The following is a 16,980-nucleotide window of genomic DNA, read 5'->3' as shown; positions in this document are numbered from 1 at the left end:
TGTGTTTCGTCGTTGATAAAGCGGAGAAAAATTAATGGAAGAGCGCTTTCAGTACTTTTACCTTTGTCCCTCCCCGTTCTTCTGGTTTTCACATTATAAACAATTATTAAAAAAAAGAAACGAAAAAATATTATATTATATTTTAATTTTATATTTATTTAATTATAACCCTAAATTAGTAATCCTAAACTCGAAAAAGTAAACAGTTTCTTACTTGTTTTATAGCCCGGTAAGTTAATACACTACTTTCAACTCAGTAGTTTATAATAACACTCAGTCTAAAGCCTAAGATTTAATTTATTTAAGGTGTAACAACTAAAAATGTAATTTTTCAACAAAAAATATAAAAATCTCGTTAATACTTCATCTCGAATTGAATTTGAACCATATAGTAAATAATAAGGCACTGGAATATTTGCCAAAAAAAAAATAAAAATCGAAGTACATGAAGAATGAGTGGTTCTGGAAGAGTCTAGATATTACAGAATAAGAATGATAGCTTTACAAATCTTATTACGACAAAAATAAGGCAATGTGTCTAGAATTCGATTGTTTTTTATACCAAAATCTGCATAAGTTTATGCATGTGAGGCCAAATACATTGGATCCACTATTTTTAAGCTTTCTCATCATGCATGAATGAAAGACTAGAACAGAACAGAAAAGTAGAAACCCAAAGACCCATAAATGCGAATTAGCAATAAAATGAGAATCGTAGCTTTGTACAATGACAATGCATTTGACATATCATTATCGAAACAATTCAAGGACTTTACATAAAGAGCAAAAAAAATTGTGCTATTTGACATTAAATTATTCAAAAACATTAACACAATTGACATTCAATAATAAAAAAGAGATTAAAAAAAAAAAAAAAAAAGAGAGGCTGCAGTTTATGTAGCCTAATTCAATTCACGGTGTTAAGAAAAGAAAAAAAAAATAAAAGTCACAAAAAATTCAATAATTATGAGGTGGAAGAAATAATTAAATCTCATACCCCTAGATACAATCCTATACAACACAGAGCGAGTAGCGAGCTCCGTACACCACCATCAATTACCGGCGATCCTGATCTGCTTTCTTGGCGAAAGCCCGGCGGAGATGATAAATGCGAGGGACGTCCATTCAATTCAGGCGGATTCTCCGGCGATAACGACATATCTGGCGGTTGTGCCTCGGTGATTGGAGTACCGGTGTTTCCGGGCTTCATCGCAGGGTTTTTACCGAAAAACTCCTTTGGCAATAGCACTTTGGAGACGCCGAAGATCGCCACGGGGTTTTGATCGAACACCGTTTGAGTCACCGATCCTTGAACGATTCCGGAGTCGATGGCCACGGAGCCATTGACTCTTGAAATGTTGAGCGTGAATCTTCCAGCTCCAATGGCTTCCGTGGCCAATGTAGGCTGAACCGGGTTCACTATTGACTCCAAAGAGCCTAGAGGATAGTAAGAATGGAGCACGTGGAATTTCAGCACCACCGCTTTCTTGTCCGCCGGTAGAGACTGAAGTTTAACCGTGCTCGGAAGATCGGCGAAAGCTTCGTCTGTAGGGACGAAGAGTGTGATTCCGGCGCCACCTTCGTCGGCTTCAAATTCTTGCACGACACCGGAAGCGGAAAGCATCGACGCCGCGACGTTGAAGTTGTGGCCGTCGATCAAGGCCTTGGTGATGTTGAGCCCTAGAGGAGGACGAGTTTCCGAGGCCGTTAGATCGAAGTTGTAAGGGATGAGGAGGGAATCAACGGTGAAGATAGTGATGTTGTAAGGGAGGGTTTTGATCAAGGACAAAACGGTGGCGTTCGACGATTGCGAAGGGGAAGAGTAAGGTCCGGGCGAGTGGATCGAAACGACGCCGTTGGAAGGGTTGAAGGTGATGTTAACGGAACCGGAATTGCTAGTGGCGCGACCGGTGGTTTGGAAGAGTGTGGTGACGAGAGTGCCGGAGGGAGGGATCTGGTGGAGGTCGGACCAGGTGAGGTATTGTAGGAGGACGTGGTAGCGGAGGACGTCGGGGAGGTTGGTGGGAGAGAGGTGGTGGCGCGTGAGGAGGTCGGAGGTGGAGGAGAGGTAGGAATTAGGGACGGCGAGGAGAGTGACGGAGGTGCGTTGGAAGACGTCGGCGGAGATGGTGGTGGAGGAGATGAGGGAAGCGAAGGAAGAGAGGTCAGGGAAGGAGGAGAGGAGGGCGGTGATGTTGATAGCTAAGGTTGGAGAGGATAGGAGGAGGAGATAGAAGAGGGTTAGAGGGGTAATTTGGGGAATGTGAATTGAAATGGCCATAATTTTTGGTGTGCTTTTGAAGTTTTTCTCACTCACTCTCTCACTCACTTTAGGAGAGAGAGAGGACTCAGTGTGTGTTTTAGATTAGGAGTGAGAGACAGCAGTAGTAGCAGTAGTGTGAGAAAGTGAAAGTGAGTTGAGTGAGTTGGGTTCGATGGTGGAGGATGAGGCTTGATGAATGATGATCATCATAGTCTTTCTGATTTTGTTTTTTTTTTTTTTTTTTTTTAAATTTTAAATAGATATTTTTGATTTCTTTCTCCACGCGCGGTGAGGATGGGAATGCTAAACGCGCTGGGAGTACAGGCCACGTGGGTTAGGACAGAGCCGAAGGTGAGGGATATCAGATATGGGACAGTGGGGTTGGAATTTGGGAAGGAAAGTATAGTTGCCATTTGCGATTTGCCAAATGCAATCGAGAATTCCTGATCTAGTAAACGAGGGTCTTAAACTTTCATCATCTCCTTTCTCTGTTTAGCAAAGTACACATCTTTTCTTATATTAACATTTTTAGGTTGATTGGTATATTTAATTTTAGGTCCTTATGGTTTTATACCTTTTTTAATTATTGAACTTATCGTTTACACTATGTCTATTAGCTACAACCAATGGAAAATCCTCACATATTAAACAAATTTTTAAAAATTGAGGTTATTTTAATGACACAAAGCCTATAATGTAACATGGCTTTTGTTTGTTACATCAGCTTTTTTTTCATAATCAAATTGGATAAAATTATATATTCTTAAAATATAGAAATTAAAGAAAAACATTTTAAACTATGAAATCTATTTTGAAACGAAATTGACATGTCCTACGTGTGACATAAATATTGAAGCAATATACCACTTTATTAAGAAGTTGTACAAGCCTAAAGCGTGATTGCTAAGTTATGTGCACTTAGAGATGATCTTCAATTAAAGCTTGCTATAGGTTTTACTAGTCTCATGGTAAATTTAGATGCCCTGATTATTGTTTATTTCTTGAACAGTTCTATGAAAGTTAACCTTGTCTTATTTTTCCCTTGTTGATGATTGCAGGTCTCTCTTCCACTACTTCCCTTGTAGGAAGATCCTTCATGTATTTAGGGAAGCTAACTGATGAAGTGTAAACTCGTCAGTCGTAGTAGGCAGATGGAACTCCCCGTCAGCACCTGGGTATCTTCGAAAAGGGGTCACCGGTGTGGTGCCTGCCACAACGCCTCCGATGCCAAAGTTAGAACAATAAAGTAATTCACAGAACTAGAAAGTAATAGGTATTTTCTTAGAATCTTAGTATCTATGTACCTTATGCTGCCAATGTGAGGACTTTATATATGTGAGCTTGACTGCTAGCCGTTGGGGTGTAAATGCCTTTCTTTTGTAACGCCTCCAGCCCAATTATGGGGCTTTTATTAGGCTCCAACGGTCTGTTTTGCTAGTTTCGTAACTGCCCAGGTTACTTGCTGGCACCATTGAATGACTTTCCTTTCCTCGTCAGTGATGGCTTGTTCGTCGTCAGGGGTGACCTCGTCACTAGGTTGACCTCGTCAAGGTAATGTGTTCTCGTCATTCCCATCAGTTGCCCCTCAGGTTTTGTGGTTGTCAGTGACGTGTCATGAGGGCCACAGAAGGTGAAAAGTTTCTTTTCCTGAGTTGTTTGTGACGCTTGGGGTTTCGTTTCGAATTTAATGAGTGATGGCGGCGCAGTATGGAACGTGGCCACGTGGCATATGCTGATTGAGGGTATTGATGGCATGACTCTTGGGTTTCCCGCTACTTTTCAGTTTCCTTGGGTTTTTGGTTTTAAAAACTTTTCTTTTTCCTTCACTCTGGTTTTTCTTTCTTTTCCTGCTCCGAGTGTTTGTCTCTTTTGTTTGTTTCTGCCATCATTCCGATTCTGTTCCGGCGACTTTGACCTTGCTCCAGCGACGAATTTCTCCGGCCTCGACTGTTTCGCTTTCCAAGGTACACTACTTCTTCGATTTCTCAGATTTTTTCTTCAAGGTCCCTTTACAAATCCTTGATTTTTTTTCTTTGTCTTTTACTTTTGTTGTTTTTGTGTTTGATGTTTGGGCATTTAGGATTGGGTATCCCTTTTCATGGTTAGTTCCTCTGAGGTTTGGGTAGCTTGCCCCTCAGTTTCTTTCTTTTTTGCTCGCTTAGGGGTGGCTTTGGGCGTTTCCGGGGACTTTTTTCCTTTGATTGGGGACTATCTTTTTTAAGGTAGTGGGTTGAGTGTGGTTCTAGGGGAGATATCTCCAATTTTAGGCCGGTCACTGGCTTGGTTTGAAAGAGAGATGAGGAGGATGTCGGAGGTGAGATCCAGTGAATTAGACACTGGGTTATCGTCTAGCGGCGGCCCGGTCGAGGGTGATACAGCCGTTTCCACCCCTCGTCAGGTTAGGGCTTTTTACGCTCTCAACGAGGAGTGTGGGCTGGACGCTGACACAGTGGCTAGGTTTAAGGATAAGTTCCAGTTCCCTGCACGGGTCCGCGTTCGTCGGCCTGGTCCTGAGGATCGGGCCTGCCACTTCTTTCCAGGTGAAGTGTGCTTCTACGAGGCTGCTTTCACTTCTGGACTTAGGCTACCCGTCCATCCTTTGGTGATGGAGCTCCTGGATCATTTTGGCATTGCCCCCGGGCAACTCATGCCTAACTCCTGGAGGATAGTCATCAATTGTATGGAGATTTGGCTGGCTGCCAACGAAGATATGATCAAAGTGAGTGAGCTCGTCCATATCTACCGTTTAAAGGAATCAAAAGAGTATGGGTACTATGAACTAGTCCCTTGGACGAGGAGGACTAGAATTATTAAGGGTTTAGCCTCGTCATTCAGGTACTGGAAGTCACGTTTCATTTTCGTGTCCGGGGATGACTTTGAGACCCCTTCTAGCGAGGCTTGGGGTGATATCCCAAGGTTACTTCATCGATGGGGAACCCCAAACTTAGGTGCATCCATGTTTCTTCTCGTCTGTTTATTTTTGTCTTGCATGTTTGGTCGTCACTAACCACTTGTTCACTTTCTTTTGCAGTTAAAAAACGCCCCAAGTTGAATAGCAAATACCAGGGCTGTGTTCAGAAGGCAATCGAATACGCTAAGTCGATTGAGAGTTGGGACGATCTCCTTGACCCACAGACACTTGCTTTCTACTGCTTAGGCCCGGATCCATCTCCTTACGTTTTGCGCAGCATTAGCATCGAGGAGAAGAAGAGTAAGTGTTTATCTCGTTAGTACTGACCTTCACTTGCGTACTTTGGATTTCTTAGTCCTTTTTTTTTGTTTTTTTTTTTTTTTAGAGATGACGACCAAGTTCAACAAGGATATGTACGCCAAGATGAGGGCCAAGAAGGACGAACCTTTGGCTAGTATTGGCAAGAAAGTAGTTCGTGTGACGGGGAAGGGTCCTTCTATCGTCCCCTCTGTGGATGCTACTCCCATCGTCTCGGGAGTTGAGGGTACCCGGGTGGCTTCACCGGCTACTTCAGTTGAGGAGATCCCTACCTCGTCATCAAAGAGGCTGAGACTGTCAGCCAAAGACAAAAAGAAGGAGATAGTTGGCTCGTCCGTCTTTGATGACGAAGGTGTGGCTGTGGAGCGGGCACATAACGTTGTAAGGGCTGAGGACCTTAAGGTCTTTTCTAGAGTGCCGATCAATGTGGTTGCGAGTCAGCACGTCCATAAGATTGTGCAGGTAAGGCTGTTCATGCATTTTCCTTGGTTTCTTCTCTCATCAATTTCCCTTTTTTTTTTTTTTTTTTTTAAATTTTTTTACTGACACACTTATCTTGCTTCGTCAGGTGTTGGGGGAGAGCCTTCACCTTGCTTCTGAGTGTCTCACTCAAGAGGCTAAGGTGGCTTCTTTGACGTCTAGGATGGAGGCTCTAGAAAAGGAGAACTCGACGCTGAAAAAGGACCTCATAGAGTCGATGGACGAGGCTGCCACCTTGAAGGAGAAAGTCAAGGCTCTGAATTCCGACCTTAGGGTCGAGCGTCAGCTGAATTTGGAGAAGGACGACCAGCTTCAGACGGCAAAGGAGAAGTTGAAGACAATCGCTGCTAGGTCCGTCGAGGCCTTTCAGCAAACTGAGGAGTATTCCACAGTACTCTTCAGCTGGTACTTCAAGGGCTTCGAACTCCTTCGCAGGTACCTCATCAAGCACCCTACAGGGGTTGATCTGCCGAATTTGGATTTGGAAGTGGTAGATCAAGAGATGGCTGCTGACAAGACTGCCCAGTCTTCTGTACCCGAAGGTGATGCCCCTGCTGCTGATGACGCCCCTATTACTGAGAATGTTCCTGCTGCTGATGATCCCGTTACTGACGCTCCAGACACCCGAACCTGATACTTAGGAGAATTTATCTTTTATATTTGCCCGTTGTGTTTTGGGCCCTTTTTGGAGATGTACATTTTTTTTTTCTTATTTCTATTTTCAGAACAATGTTTTTTTTTTTGGCCCTCCGTTTTATGGGTCTGTAGGAAGAACAAGGATAATTGCCCTCTGTTTTTGGGCTTTTTTTTTTATGATTTAATGCTTACTTGCTTTTGTGGCTATGCTACTGTCTATGACCATGCACATGTTTGTGATTTAGCATAAACTTCTTAGCATACCTTGTACTTAGCTGGTACTTAGCGCAAATTTCTTTACCCGTGATTTGCTCGTCATTCTTTATCCTTGATGAGGGTTTTTGTCCTTCTTCTTTTTGTCCTTGTTCTTTTTCTTGAGGGTTCGTCAGTATCCTGAGTTCGTCAAGTGGGACTCTGCCATTCGCGTAGGCTTTAGGATTATGTCTACATCACCAACACGTTCTTTGGTCCTTCGTCAGTGATTTACATCCGTCTTGGCGGAATCTTATCACTTGGCCATTTTTTTTTTTGGTGACTTACATCCGGTTAAGGAATCTCGTCACTTAGGGCTTCCTCAGTGATTTACATCCGTCTCGACGGAATCTTATTACTTAGCCATTTTATTTTGGTGACTTACATCCGGTTAAGGAATCTCGTCACTTAGGGCTTCGTCAGTGATTTACATCCGTCTCGGCGGAATCTTATCACTTAGCCATTTTATTTTGGTGACTTACATCCGGTTAAGGAATCTCGTCACTTCGGGCTTTGTCAGTGATTTACATCCGTCTTGGCGGAATCTTATCACTTAGCTTTCACATATTTTGTACCCGTTATGGGGGTTGTTAGTAACTTACATCCGTCAAGACGGAATCTTGTTACTTTAGTTTACCTTATGCTCGTCGGCGTTGTTGTCGGTAACTTACATCCGTCAAGGCGAACTCTTGTTACGTTAGTTTGACTTACAATTGACTAGACCTGTTTGCATAAAGACATCAAAGGATAAAATTTTTATTGAATTCAAGAGTGACTGCATTTGTCTATTACATCTATTGGTGGTACTTTTTTAAATGCTCAATGTTCCATGGTCGAGGGAGCCTTTGTCCGTCCATGGTTTCCAGGTGATAACTTCCATGTCTTGAGTAGTGAATGACTCGATAGGGACCTTCCCACGTAGGACCCAGCTTTCCCTGGGTAGGGTCTTTAGTTGCTATGGTGGTCCCGCGTAGGACGAGGTCTCCTATGTCCAGTCGTCTGAGTTTGACCCTCTTATCGTAGTATTCGGCCATCTTTTTCTGATACTTCGTCATCTTGCTGGATGCATTGTCTCTTACTTCGTCCAGACAATCCAGGTTGAGTCGTAGTTCGTCGTCGTTGATCCCTTCGTTGAAAGTTCCTCGTCTGATGCTCGTTACTCCCACTTTGACTGGGATTACTGCTTCTGTGCCATAGGTAAGCCTGAAGGGGGTTTCTCCTGTTGGGGTTCTGGCGATGGTTCTGTAGGCCCACAGGACATTTGGTAGTTCTTCTGGCCAGGTACCTTTCGCATCATCCAGTCTGGTCTTGATAATCTTGAGTAGTGTCCGGTTCGTCACTTCCGTTTGCCCGTTTGCCTGAGGATGCCCTGGGGATGAGAATTGATTCTTAATCCCAAGGTTTGAACAGAATTCCCTGAAGCCTTGGCTGTCGAACTGCCTCCCATTATCTGATATGATCGTCAAGGGAATCCCGAACCTGCAGATTATATTCTTCCACACAAAGCTCCGGATCCGAGCCTCAGTGATCGTTGCTAGGGCCTCTGCTTCAACCCATTTCGTGAAATAATCAATAGCAACAAGTAGGAATTTTACCTGACCTTTACCCTGGGGCAAAGGACCGACGATATCAATTCCCCATTGTGCGAATGGCCATGGGGAAGCTATAGTCGTCATTCTCTCTGTTGGAAGCCGTTGCACATTCCCGTATCGCTGGCATTTGTCGCACCTCTTGACGATCTCAGCAGTGTCCACCTGCATGGTTGGCCAAAAATATCCTGCTCTTACCACCTTGTTTACCAGGGATCTGGAGCCGGCGTGGTCGCCACAAATTCCTCCGTTGACTTCTTCTAGGATGTATCTAGCCTCTTCCTCGTCGACGCACTTCAAGTAAGGCATAGAGAAGCCTCTCTTGTACAAGGCGTCATTCAGGATCGTGAACCTGGCTGCTCTCTTCTTGATCTTTTTAGCTTCTTCTGTGTTTTGAGGGAGGTGCCCGTCCTGGAGGAAGGATATTATGGGCGTCATCCAGGTGTCTGTGCTTTGGATGGTGAACGTTGCAACCTCTTCGATACTAGGGTGTTTCTGGACCTCCATTGCCAGGTCCATGCTAATCCTCCCTTCTTCTGATGACGCTAGCTTTGATACTTCGACAGCCCCCATATTCTGACTTCTTGGGATCTGCACGAACTCCACTGTATCAAACTCCTGAGTTAGTTGTCTTGTCAACTTGAGGTATTTCTGCATCTTTTCTTCCTTTGCCTCATACTCTCCCCTAATCTGTCCGATCACTAGCTTTGAATCACTTTGGATCAACAAGTTTTTGGCACTAAGAGCTTTCCCAAGCTTCAGTCCCGTCAGTATTCCTTCGTATTCAGTTTCGTTGTTGGTGGTTGAGAACTTTAGTTGGACCCCATATTTCAGCACTTCTCCGTCAGGGGTGGTTATGACGACCTCTACTCCCCCCTTCTTTTGGGCTGATGAACCATCAGTCTGTATTGTCCATTTATCTACCTCGTCAGTAATCCTATCTTCGTCTGGAAGAGTGAATTCTGCGATGAAGTCCACTAGAGCTTGCGCCTTGATCGCTGTTCTTGGATGGTACTTGATGTCAAATTAACTAAGTTCAATTGCCCACTAAACCATTCTCCCTGTTGCTTCTAGCTTGTTCATTGATTTCTTGATTGGTTGGTCCGTCATTACAAGGATGAGATTTGTCTGGAAATATTGCCTGAGCTTGCGCGAGGCTACTATTAGTGTAAACGCAATCTTTTCGATCCTTGGGTATTTGGACTCAGCTTCTTGGAAGGCTTGGCTGACGTAGTAAACCGAGAGTTGCTTCTTGCCTTCTTCTCTAATTAAAGATGCACTTACTGCCGAGGCTGACACTGCCAGGTATAAGTATAGGTTTTCTCCTTCTTTGGACAGGCTTAAGAGAGGTGGACTGCTCAGGTAATGCTTTAGCTCTTGGAACGCACTTTGCACTCGTCGGTCCAGTCAAAAGCCTGCTTCAAGGTCTTGAAAAAGGGCAGGCATTTGTCTGTAGCCCTAGAGACGAACCTGTTTAAAGCCGCTATCCTTCCTGTGAGTTTTTGAACATCCTTGACGGTTTTGGGTGAGGCCATGTCGATGATAGCCCGTACTTTCTTTGGGTTTGCTTCTATTCCTCTCTGGGACACCATGAATTCCAGGAACTTCCCTGAGGCTACCCCAAAAACACGCTTACTTGGATTCAACCTCATCTGGTGTTTTTTGAGGGTGGCAAAAGTTTCCTTTAAGTCGTCCAGATGTGTGAGCTCTTCCTTGCTCTTGACGAGCATATCGTCCACGTACACCTCCATGTTCCTACCAATCTGTTGACTGAACATTTTGTTCACCAGCCTCTGATATGTAGTTCTAGCATTTTTCAACCCAAAAGGCATTACCTTGTAACAGTAGAGTCCTTGACTTGTGATGAAGGCGGTCTTTTCCTGGCCTTCTTCAGCCATCTTTATCTGGTTATACCCTGAGAAGGCGTCCATGAACGTTAGTAACTTGTGCCCGGCTGTGGAGTCCACGAGCTGGTCTATCCTTGGAAGAGGGAAGCTGTCCTTTGGGCATGCCTTGTTCAGGTCGGTGAAGTCTACGCACATCCTCCATTTCCCGTTTGCTTTCTTTACCAGGACGACGTTGGCGAGCCATTCCGGATAATAAACTTCCCGGATGAATCCAGCCGTTAAGAGTTTGGTAATTTCCTCTGCAACTGCCTGATCTCGTTCTGGGGCGAAGGTTCTTCGTCGTTGCTGAACGGGCTTCCGTTTTGGGTCCACATTCAGCCTGTGCTGGATGACTTCTGGAGATATGCCCGGCATGTCCTCGTGACTCCATGCAAAGACATCTAGATTCTCTTTAAGGAACCTTATGAGTCTTGTTCTCATCTCGGGGCTCAACGTCGTCCCTATTTTGGTTGTCTTGTTTGCATTTCCTTCTACCAATTCCACTGTTTCCAGGGCCTCTATCCTGTCTTCCTCTTTTTCTTCAATCATCCATGTGTGGTTCTCCTTCCCAACTAGGACAGCTTGATAGCATTCTTTTGCCAGGACTTGATCACCTTTCACTTCACCAATGCCATTATCTGTTGGGAATTTCACCTTCAAACAGTAGGTTGACGTTGCCGCCTTCCACTTGTTGAGGGTGGGTCTCCCAATGATGACATTGTTGGATGAGGGACAATCTACCACCAGGAAGTCTACTTGTTTGGTCAACTGTACTGAGTAGGTCCTTGCCTTCACCGTCAACGTCACTATGCCTCTGGGGTAGACCCTGTATCCACTGAAACTGACGAATGGAGAGTCAAAAGGGCGAAGTCTTTTTAGATCTAATCTCATCTGCTGGAAGGCTGTGAAGTAGATGATGTCCGCGGAGCTTCTGTTATCAACGAGGATCCTTTTGGTATTGAACCCTTCTATATTCAGCATTATGACCAGGGGATCGTTGTGGGGCTGTTTCACTCCCATGGCGTCTCCTTCACTGAAAGACATGTCCTGGTATGTTCGTCGGTGCTTGGACAGAGGTATGGCGTGGACGCTGTTCACCTGTCTCTGGTATGCCTTTTTGAGTGATCTAAACGATCCTCCTGAGAATGGTCCTCCTGTGATCGTGTTTATCTCCCCGATCACCTTGTGTGGAGGCTGGGACAGACGGTCGTCATCCCGTGAGAAGGATTCATGCTGGATTTTATTGTCGTCCCTGAACTTGCTATATTCTCCTTTCTTTACATACTTCTGTAACTTCCCTTTCCGTATTAACTCCTCTATTTGCTCCTTTAGGTTTCTGCAATCCTCTGTGGTAGCCGTGGTCTTTGTGGAACCAGCAATACTTGTTCTTGTCACGGACATTGGGGGATGAGTGTAATGGCCTAGGCCATTTGAGATAATGCTCGTCCTTGATCTGCATGAAAATTTTGTCAACAGGCATAACCAGAGGAGTAAATCTTACCGTCCGAGGATTTTTATCATCCTTCCTCCTGTTCCTGTCATTGTTCCGACGGTCTGGTCGATCTCTCTTTTGCCCCCTACGGTCGTCTTCCCTTTTGGCCTTGTCTCCTGGTTTCTCGGTATCTTTTATGGCAGCTAAAGCATCTTCAGCATTCATGTACTTTTGTGCCTTCAGGAGCATCTCCGCCATCGTCTTTGGTGGGTTCTTTGCGAGGGAGGCCACGAGGTCTCTGGACCTCAGCCCTGCTTTGAAGGTCGTCAGCTGCACCTTGTCATCAACTTCGTCCACCTCCAGAGTCTCCCGGGTGAATCGTTTGACATATGACCTCAGAGTTTCCTTCTCTCCCTGTCTTATGGTGAGTAAGTAGTCTACTGGCCTCTTTGGGCGTTGCCCCCCTATGAAGTGGCGCAAAAAGGCACTACTTAACTGATCGAAATTGTCTATGGACGAATTTGGCAACTTAGTAAACCATTCTCTTGCAGCTCCTTTGAGAGTCGTTGGGAAGGAACGACACAGTATCTCGTCAGGTGGTTGTTGAAGCCCTAGAGTCGTCTTGAAGGTATTAAGGTGATCCTGTGGGTCTTTTAGTCTGTCGAATGGCTCAAGTTGAGGCAAGCGAAACTTTGACGGCACAGGGAATTCGAGTACCACGGCGGTGAAGGGTGAATCCGTAACCCTTACCATTTTGTCTACGCTTCGGTCCGTCTTCTCCTTAATGGCGCTCCTCAGTTCGTCCATTTCCTTCCTCATTTCTCGAAAGAGGTCCGAGTTCTGCTTGTCCGGAGTAGTTGGTCTCTGAGGGGTTCCTCTCTGTTGACTATCCCCTTCTTCCTCCAGGTTACCCTTCGACCGGTTCTCTTCCTGTTGAGCCTGTTGAACCTGCTGGAGCTGTAGCTTCATTTCCTGGTTCTGTTTGGTGAGTTCTTCAATGGTGGCTGCAAGGGCTTGGACTTGCTGGGGCAAGGTTGCTGAATCTGGGTTGGATTCCATCTGAATGTAGAGGGTTGACGAAAACTACGTTTTCAAATATGAATTTGAGAATGTCGTTTCCCACAGACGGTGCCAAACTGATGAAGTGTAAACTCGTCAGTTGTAGTAGGCAGATGGAACTCCCCATCAGCACCTGGGTATCTTTGAAAAGAGGTCACCGGTGTGGTGCCTACCACAACGTCTCCGATGCCAAAGTTAGAACAATAAAGCAATTCACAGAACTAGAAAGTAATAGGTATTTTCTTAGAGTCTCAGTATCTATGTACCTTATGCTGCCAATGTGAGGACTTTATATATGTGAGCTTGACTGCTAGCCGTTGGGGTGTAAATGCCTTTCTTTTGTAACGCCTCCAGCCCAATTATGGGGCTTTTATTAGGCTCCAACGGTCTGTTTTGCTGGTTTCGTAACTGCCCAGGTTACTTGCTGGCACCATTGAATGACTTTCCTTTCCTCGTCGGTGATGGCTTGTTCGTCGTCAAGGGTGACCTCGTCACTAGGTTGACCTCGTCAAGGTAATGTGTTCTCGTCATTCCCATCACTAACCAAAGCAAGGTTATCGATTCCGTACTATACCAGTCAGCAATCCGGTACGCTCGACCCTCCTGTTTCGTACTGGAAAAAATACTGGGCGTACCGACCTCGTACCGGCCGTACCAGCCAATTTCGGGCATCGTACAGAAAAAGTTTTTATTTTTATTTTAATTTTTTTTTAAAGTTTTGTAATTTTTGAATTTTTGTTAGGATAGAATGGTAACTTATTTGCATTAACTTATTAGTATTATTTGTTTTCTTAGTATGCAATGGTAACTTTTAAGCTTTCTATTTTTTTTTTTTTTCCCTTTTAATTGATGCTAAAGTCTAAAACCATGAATAATTAGTTCTGAATTGAGGAAATGTTTTATGATAAACTTTTATATTTATTATAATATATATACACAGACACATACATACATATATATACATATATATATTTATTTATTTATTTATAAATATAAAAAATAGCGGTAAACCCAAAACGGTACACCGGTATTGACCGGTATCCGAAATATATTATACCGGTGACCAAACCGGTATGGCCTCCAGTACGGTATTGACATTCTTGAACCAAAGTGTTGATGCTTTGCCTTGATTGGCTCACAGTCAAGCTAAAGACTTTATTGTTTTTTCATCGTCCTTTAGGGATACTTAATTGTCTTTGTTCTGATAACTCTAGTAGCTATGAGGCTGTTTGGATCATCAATTTCCATAACTCATAACTCTATTTCCATAACTCAAAACTCAAAAATGGTGGGACCTATAGCGAGAAGTCCGTTTGGGAGTATCATAACTCTGTTTCCAGTTTTTTGTTTCCGTCACTCAATTCTCTGATTTTTGAGTTATGAGTTATGAGTTATGGAAACTGAATAAACATTTTAGCTGTTTTCAGTTTCCATAACTCATAACTCAATGGCATTTCCGTAATTATATTCACATTGTGGGACCCATTACATTGTATTGTCAACTCAACTCCTAACACCGACGTCTCATTCTTTTTCTCTTTCTTTCTTTTGCCTTTGTTTTCTTTCTTCCTCACTTCTGCTTTCTCTCCACAACTTCCTTCTCTCTTTATTTTTTTTTTCTTTCTAACTCCTCACATCGGTGCTTTTTCCTTTCTTCTTCATGATGAACACAATGCACTCCGCCAGATCTGCCAAGCATCTCAAGTGATTCTCGCTACCCCTCTCTACCCTCCACTAGATCTGCTCTATTTTTCTCTTTCTTTTTTCCTTCACCCATTTCTTTTCTCATCTTCATCTCCAGCTGAACAGTTAGGCAAGACAACGACGCTTGGGTTGGTATGGTATTTTCATGGTGATTTCAAGTTTCTGATCTGATTTGTGGGCGTGGAGTTTGGACTTGAGATGTGGTTGTGAGGTTTGGATTTTTGAGATGTGGTTATGGGTGTGGGGTTTGGATTTGTGATGTGGCTGTGGTGGGTTTGGATTTGAGATGTAGGGGAGGAGAAAGGTGAGAAAATGTGAGAAAAGTTTGCTAGGTTGCTTTGTTCTTCACGCATCTGGGTCCAGGTTTTTTTTTTTTTTTCTTTTTTCTTTGCCGAAGTTGGTATGGTATTTTATGAGAGGCGGAGTGAGGGGAAATGAGAAAAGAGGAGGTTGATAGGGATGAAAACCAGTGGTGGGTAACAAAACAGCTTTGCTTTGACCAAGTGACAGGAATGGGGCCCACAAACAATGTGAAAAATATTGAGTGATGGCAAGTGACTGATGGTGCCAAACGAGGTGTGGTATTTTAAGTGATGAGTGATGAGTGACAAAAATTGAGTGATGAAAAAAAAGCCATCCAAACAAGCCCATATCACTAGACCTTGTAATTTCAATAACTAGTGAATTATCGCAAACATTTTTATTTTTTATTTTTAAAAAGATTTTAAAATAAAGATAAAAAAAGTTAAGTATCAAGTATACAATTTAACGTCATTTTCATTGTCATAAGGTAATCCAAATTATTGGGTTTACATGTATGAGTGAAGTCTTATATTGAATAATGATGAGAAAAATGAGTGATTAATATAACATAATTGAACACATAGCCATTGGGCTTAGGTCTTTAGGTTAAAGCGTATCTCTATATGTTATATTAATTACTTAAGGAAGTTTCCCAAAGTGTTTATTTTCCCAATAAGTGGTATCAGAGCCCATGGTGATGTGGGGCGAAGATGGCAAGGTTATCGAGATTCTTTTCGCAACGGGAACAGGGTGTGTGTACTTGAAGCCTTTTTACAAATGGAGTAAGACGGGTCCCTTTCGTAATTAGCGGGGACTATATATTGCATCAAGTAAGCCCATAAAGCCCACACAAATGATCTTGAAAAAAACCCAACAAATGAGTATTATTGCCAATGGTGCTAGACAACGGTGAATTGCGAGGTTCTCATGGAGGATAAAAAACGTGTGGGGTTGACACGTGGAGGCTCATGGATGATGCACTAGTGAAGGGAAAAACCCATTAGGCAAGGGGGAGAGAGTAGGACTTGTTCATGGCCCACAGAGAGGTCTTGAAACCCACAGAGAGGCAGAGACTCACACGTGAGGGAGAGATTGTTGGGTTTACACGTGTGAGTGAAGTCTCACATCGAATAATGATGAGAAGAATGAGTGGTAAATATAATATAATTGAGCATATACCCATTGGGCTTAGGCCTTTCGGGTTAAAGTGTGTCTTTATTATATATTATATTAATTACTCAAGAAAGCTCTCCAATGTATTTATTTTTCTAACACAAATAACTTTGCATTCTTATGTTGTGTAATACCATAACAGGATCACTTTCATTTTTGAACTAAAGAGATTCTTACACATTTAGGGATCAAGATTCTCTAAAGTTTATAGGGTACTCTATCACATGAAGTTCCTTCAATCATGACCCTTCTTTCATAATAAAGGATTTGGATTAGGTCATATCATCAATCCACTAATAAAATCCTTAAAGCGATGAAAGTATGAAACAACTAAAATACTTAAACAACACTAAACATTTTCCAGTTGCTTATCCCCTCGGCCTCCCACCCCCTTTTGAAGATTAATTATTAATACTAAAGAAATCACATAATATGTTATACAGAATAAAAGGAAAAGGTAAATTAAAATCACAAAAATTTTGATACAAGGAATCCCCGTGAAACAAAACATGTCCCAGTTGCTTATTGTATTTGAGTTACATAACTATTAGTTATTGTTTTCTCGTATCTTTGGTGAATTTTTATCTTTGGATGTTTGAACTGAAGTTCACTGGTGAGAAATGGTTGAAATTGAATGCTCAGCACCAGATGGGAGGAAGAAAGAAAAGTTATACAAAAGTAACCTATCCCATTCCCATACCCTAAAAACCTAACTAATGACACATAAGAGCATAGATGTCAAAATGTGAATCATATCGTGAATCGATTTTTTATTTTTTTGTAATGTATATCGTAAGATATACAAATACTTAATTAAATTTATAAAAAAAAAATTATAAATATACATATATAAAGGGTATATTCATTATAAATTTGGAATATATTCAACTAATGACTAATTTAATCATCACTTATGCAATAATATTTAACAAGCTAACTAACTAAATAAAATTAATGTGCTTATAATATACAAA

The 16,980-nt window shown here is 42.8% G+C and overlaps 1 protein-coding gene across 1 annotated transcript; it reads right to left on the bottom strand.

Moving 5' to 3' along the window:
• Window positions 1-777: 777 nt before the first annotated feature.
• On the bottom strand, window positions 778-2,461 carry LOC126730495 (fasciclin-like arabinogalactan protein 4). Its single transcript, XM_050434975.1, has one exon. The coding sequence runs from the start codon at window positions 2,279-2,281 to the stop codon at window positions 992-994; it is 1,290 nt and encodes a 429-aa protein (XP_050290932.1). The 5' UTR covers window positions 2,282-2,461; the 3' UTR covers window positions 778-991.
• Window positions 2,462-16,980: the final 14,519 nt, after the last annotated feature.

Source organism: Quercus robur, chromosome 1, assembly GCF_932294415.1.
Source record: "Quercus robur chromosome 1, dhQueRobu3.1, whole genome shotgun sequence".
In the NCBI taxonomy this organism is placed as follows: domain Eukaryota; kingdom Viridiplantae; phylum Streptophyta; class Magnoliopsida; order Fagales; family Fagaceae; genus Quercus; species Quercus robur.
This window is presented reverse-complemented; position numbering and strand designations above follow the sequence as displayed.

Bases quoted from the DNA above. Each gene is read 5' to 3' on its own strand.
- LOC126730495 (XM_050434975.1), bottom strand. From the start codon at position 2,281: ATGGCCATTTCAATTCACATTCCCCAAATTACCCCTCTAACCCTCTTC.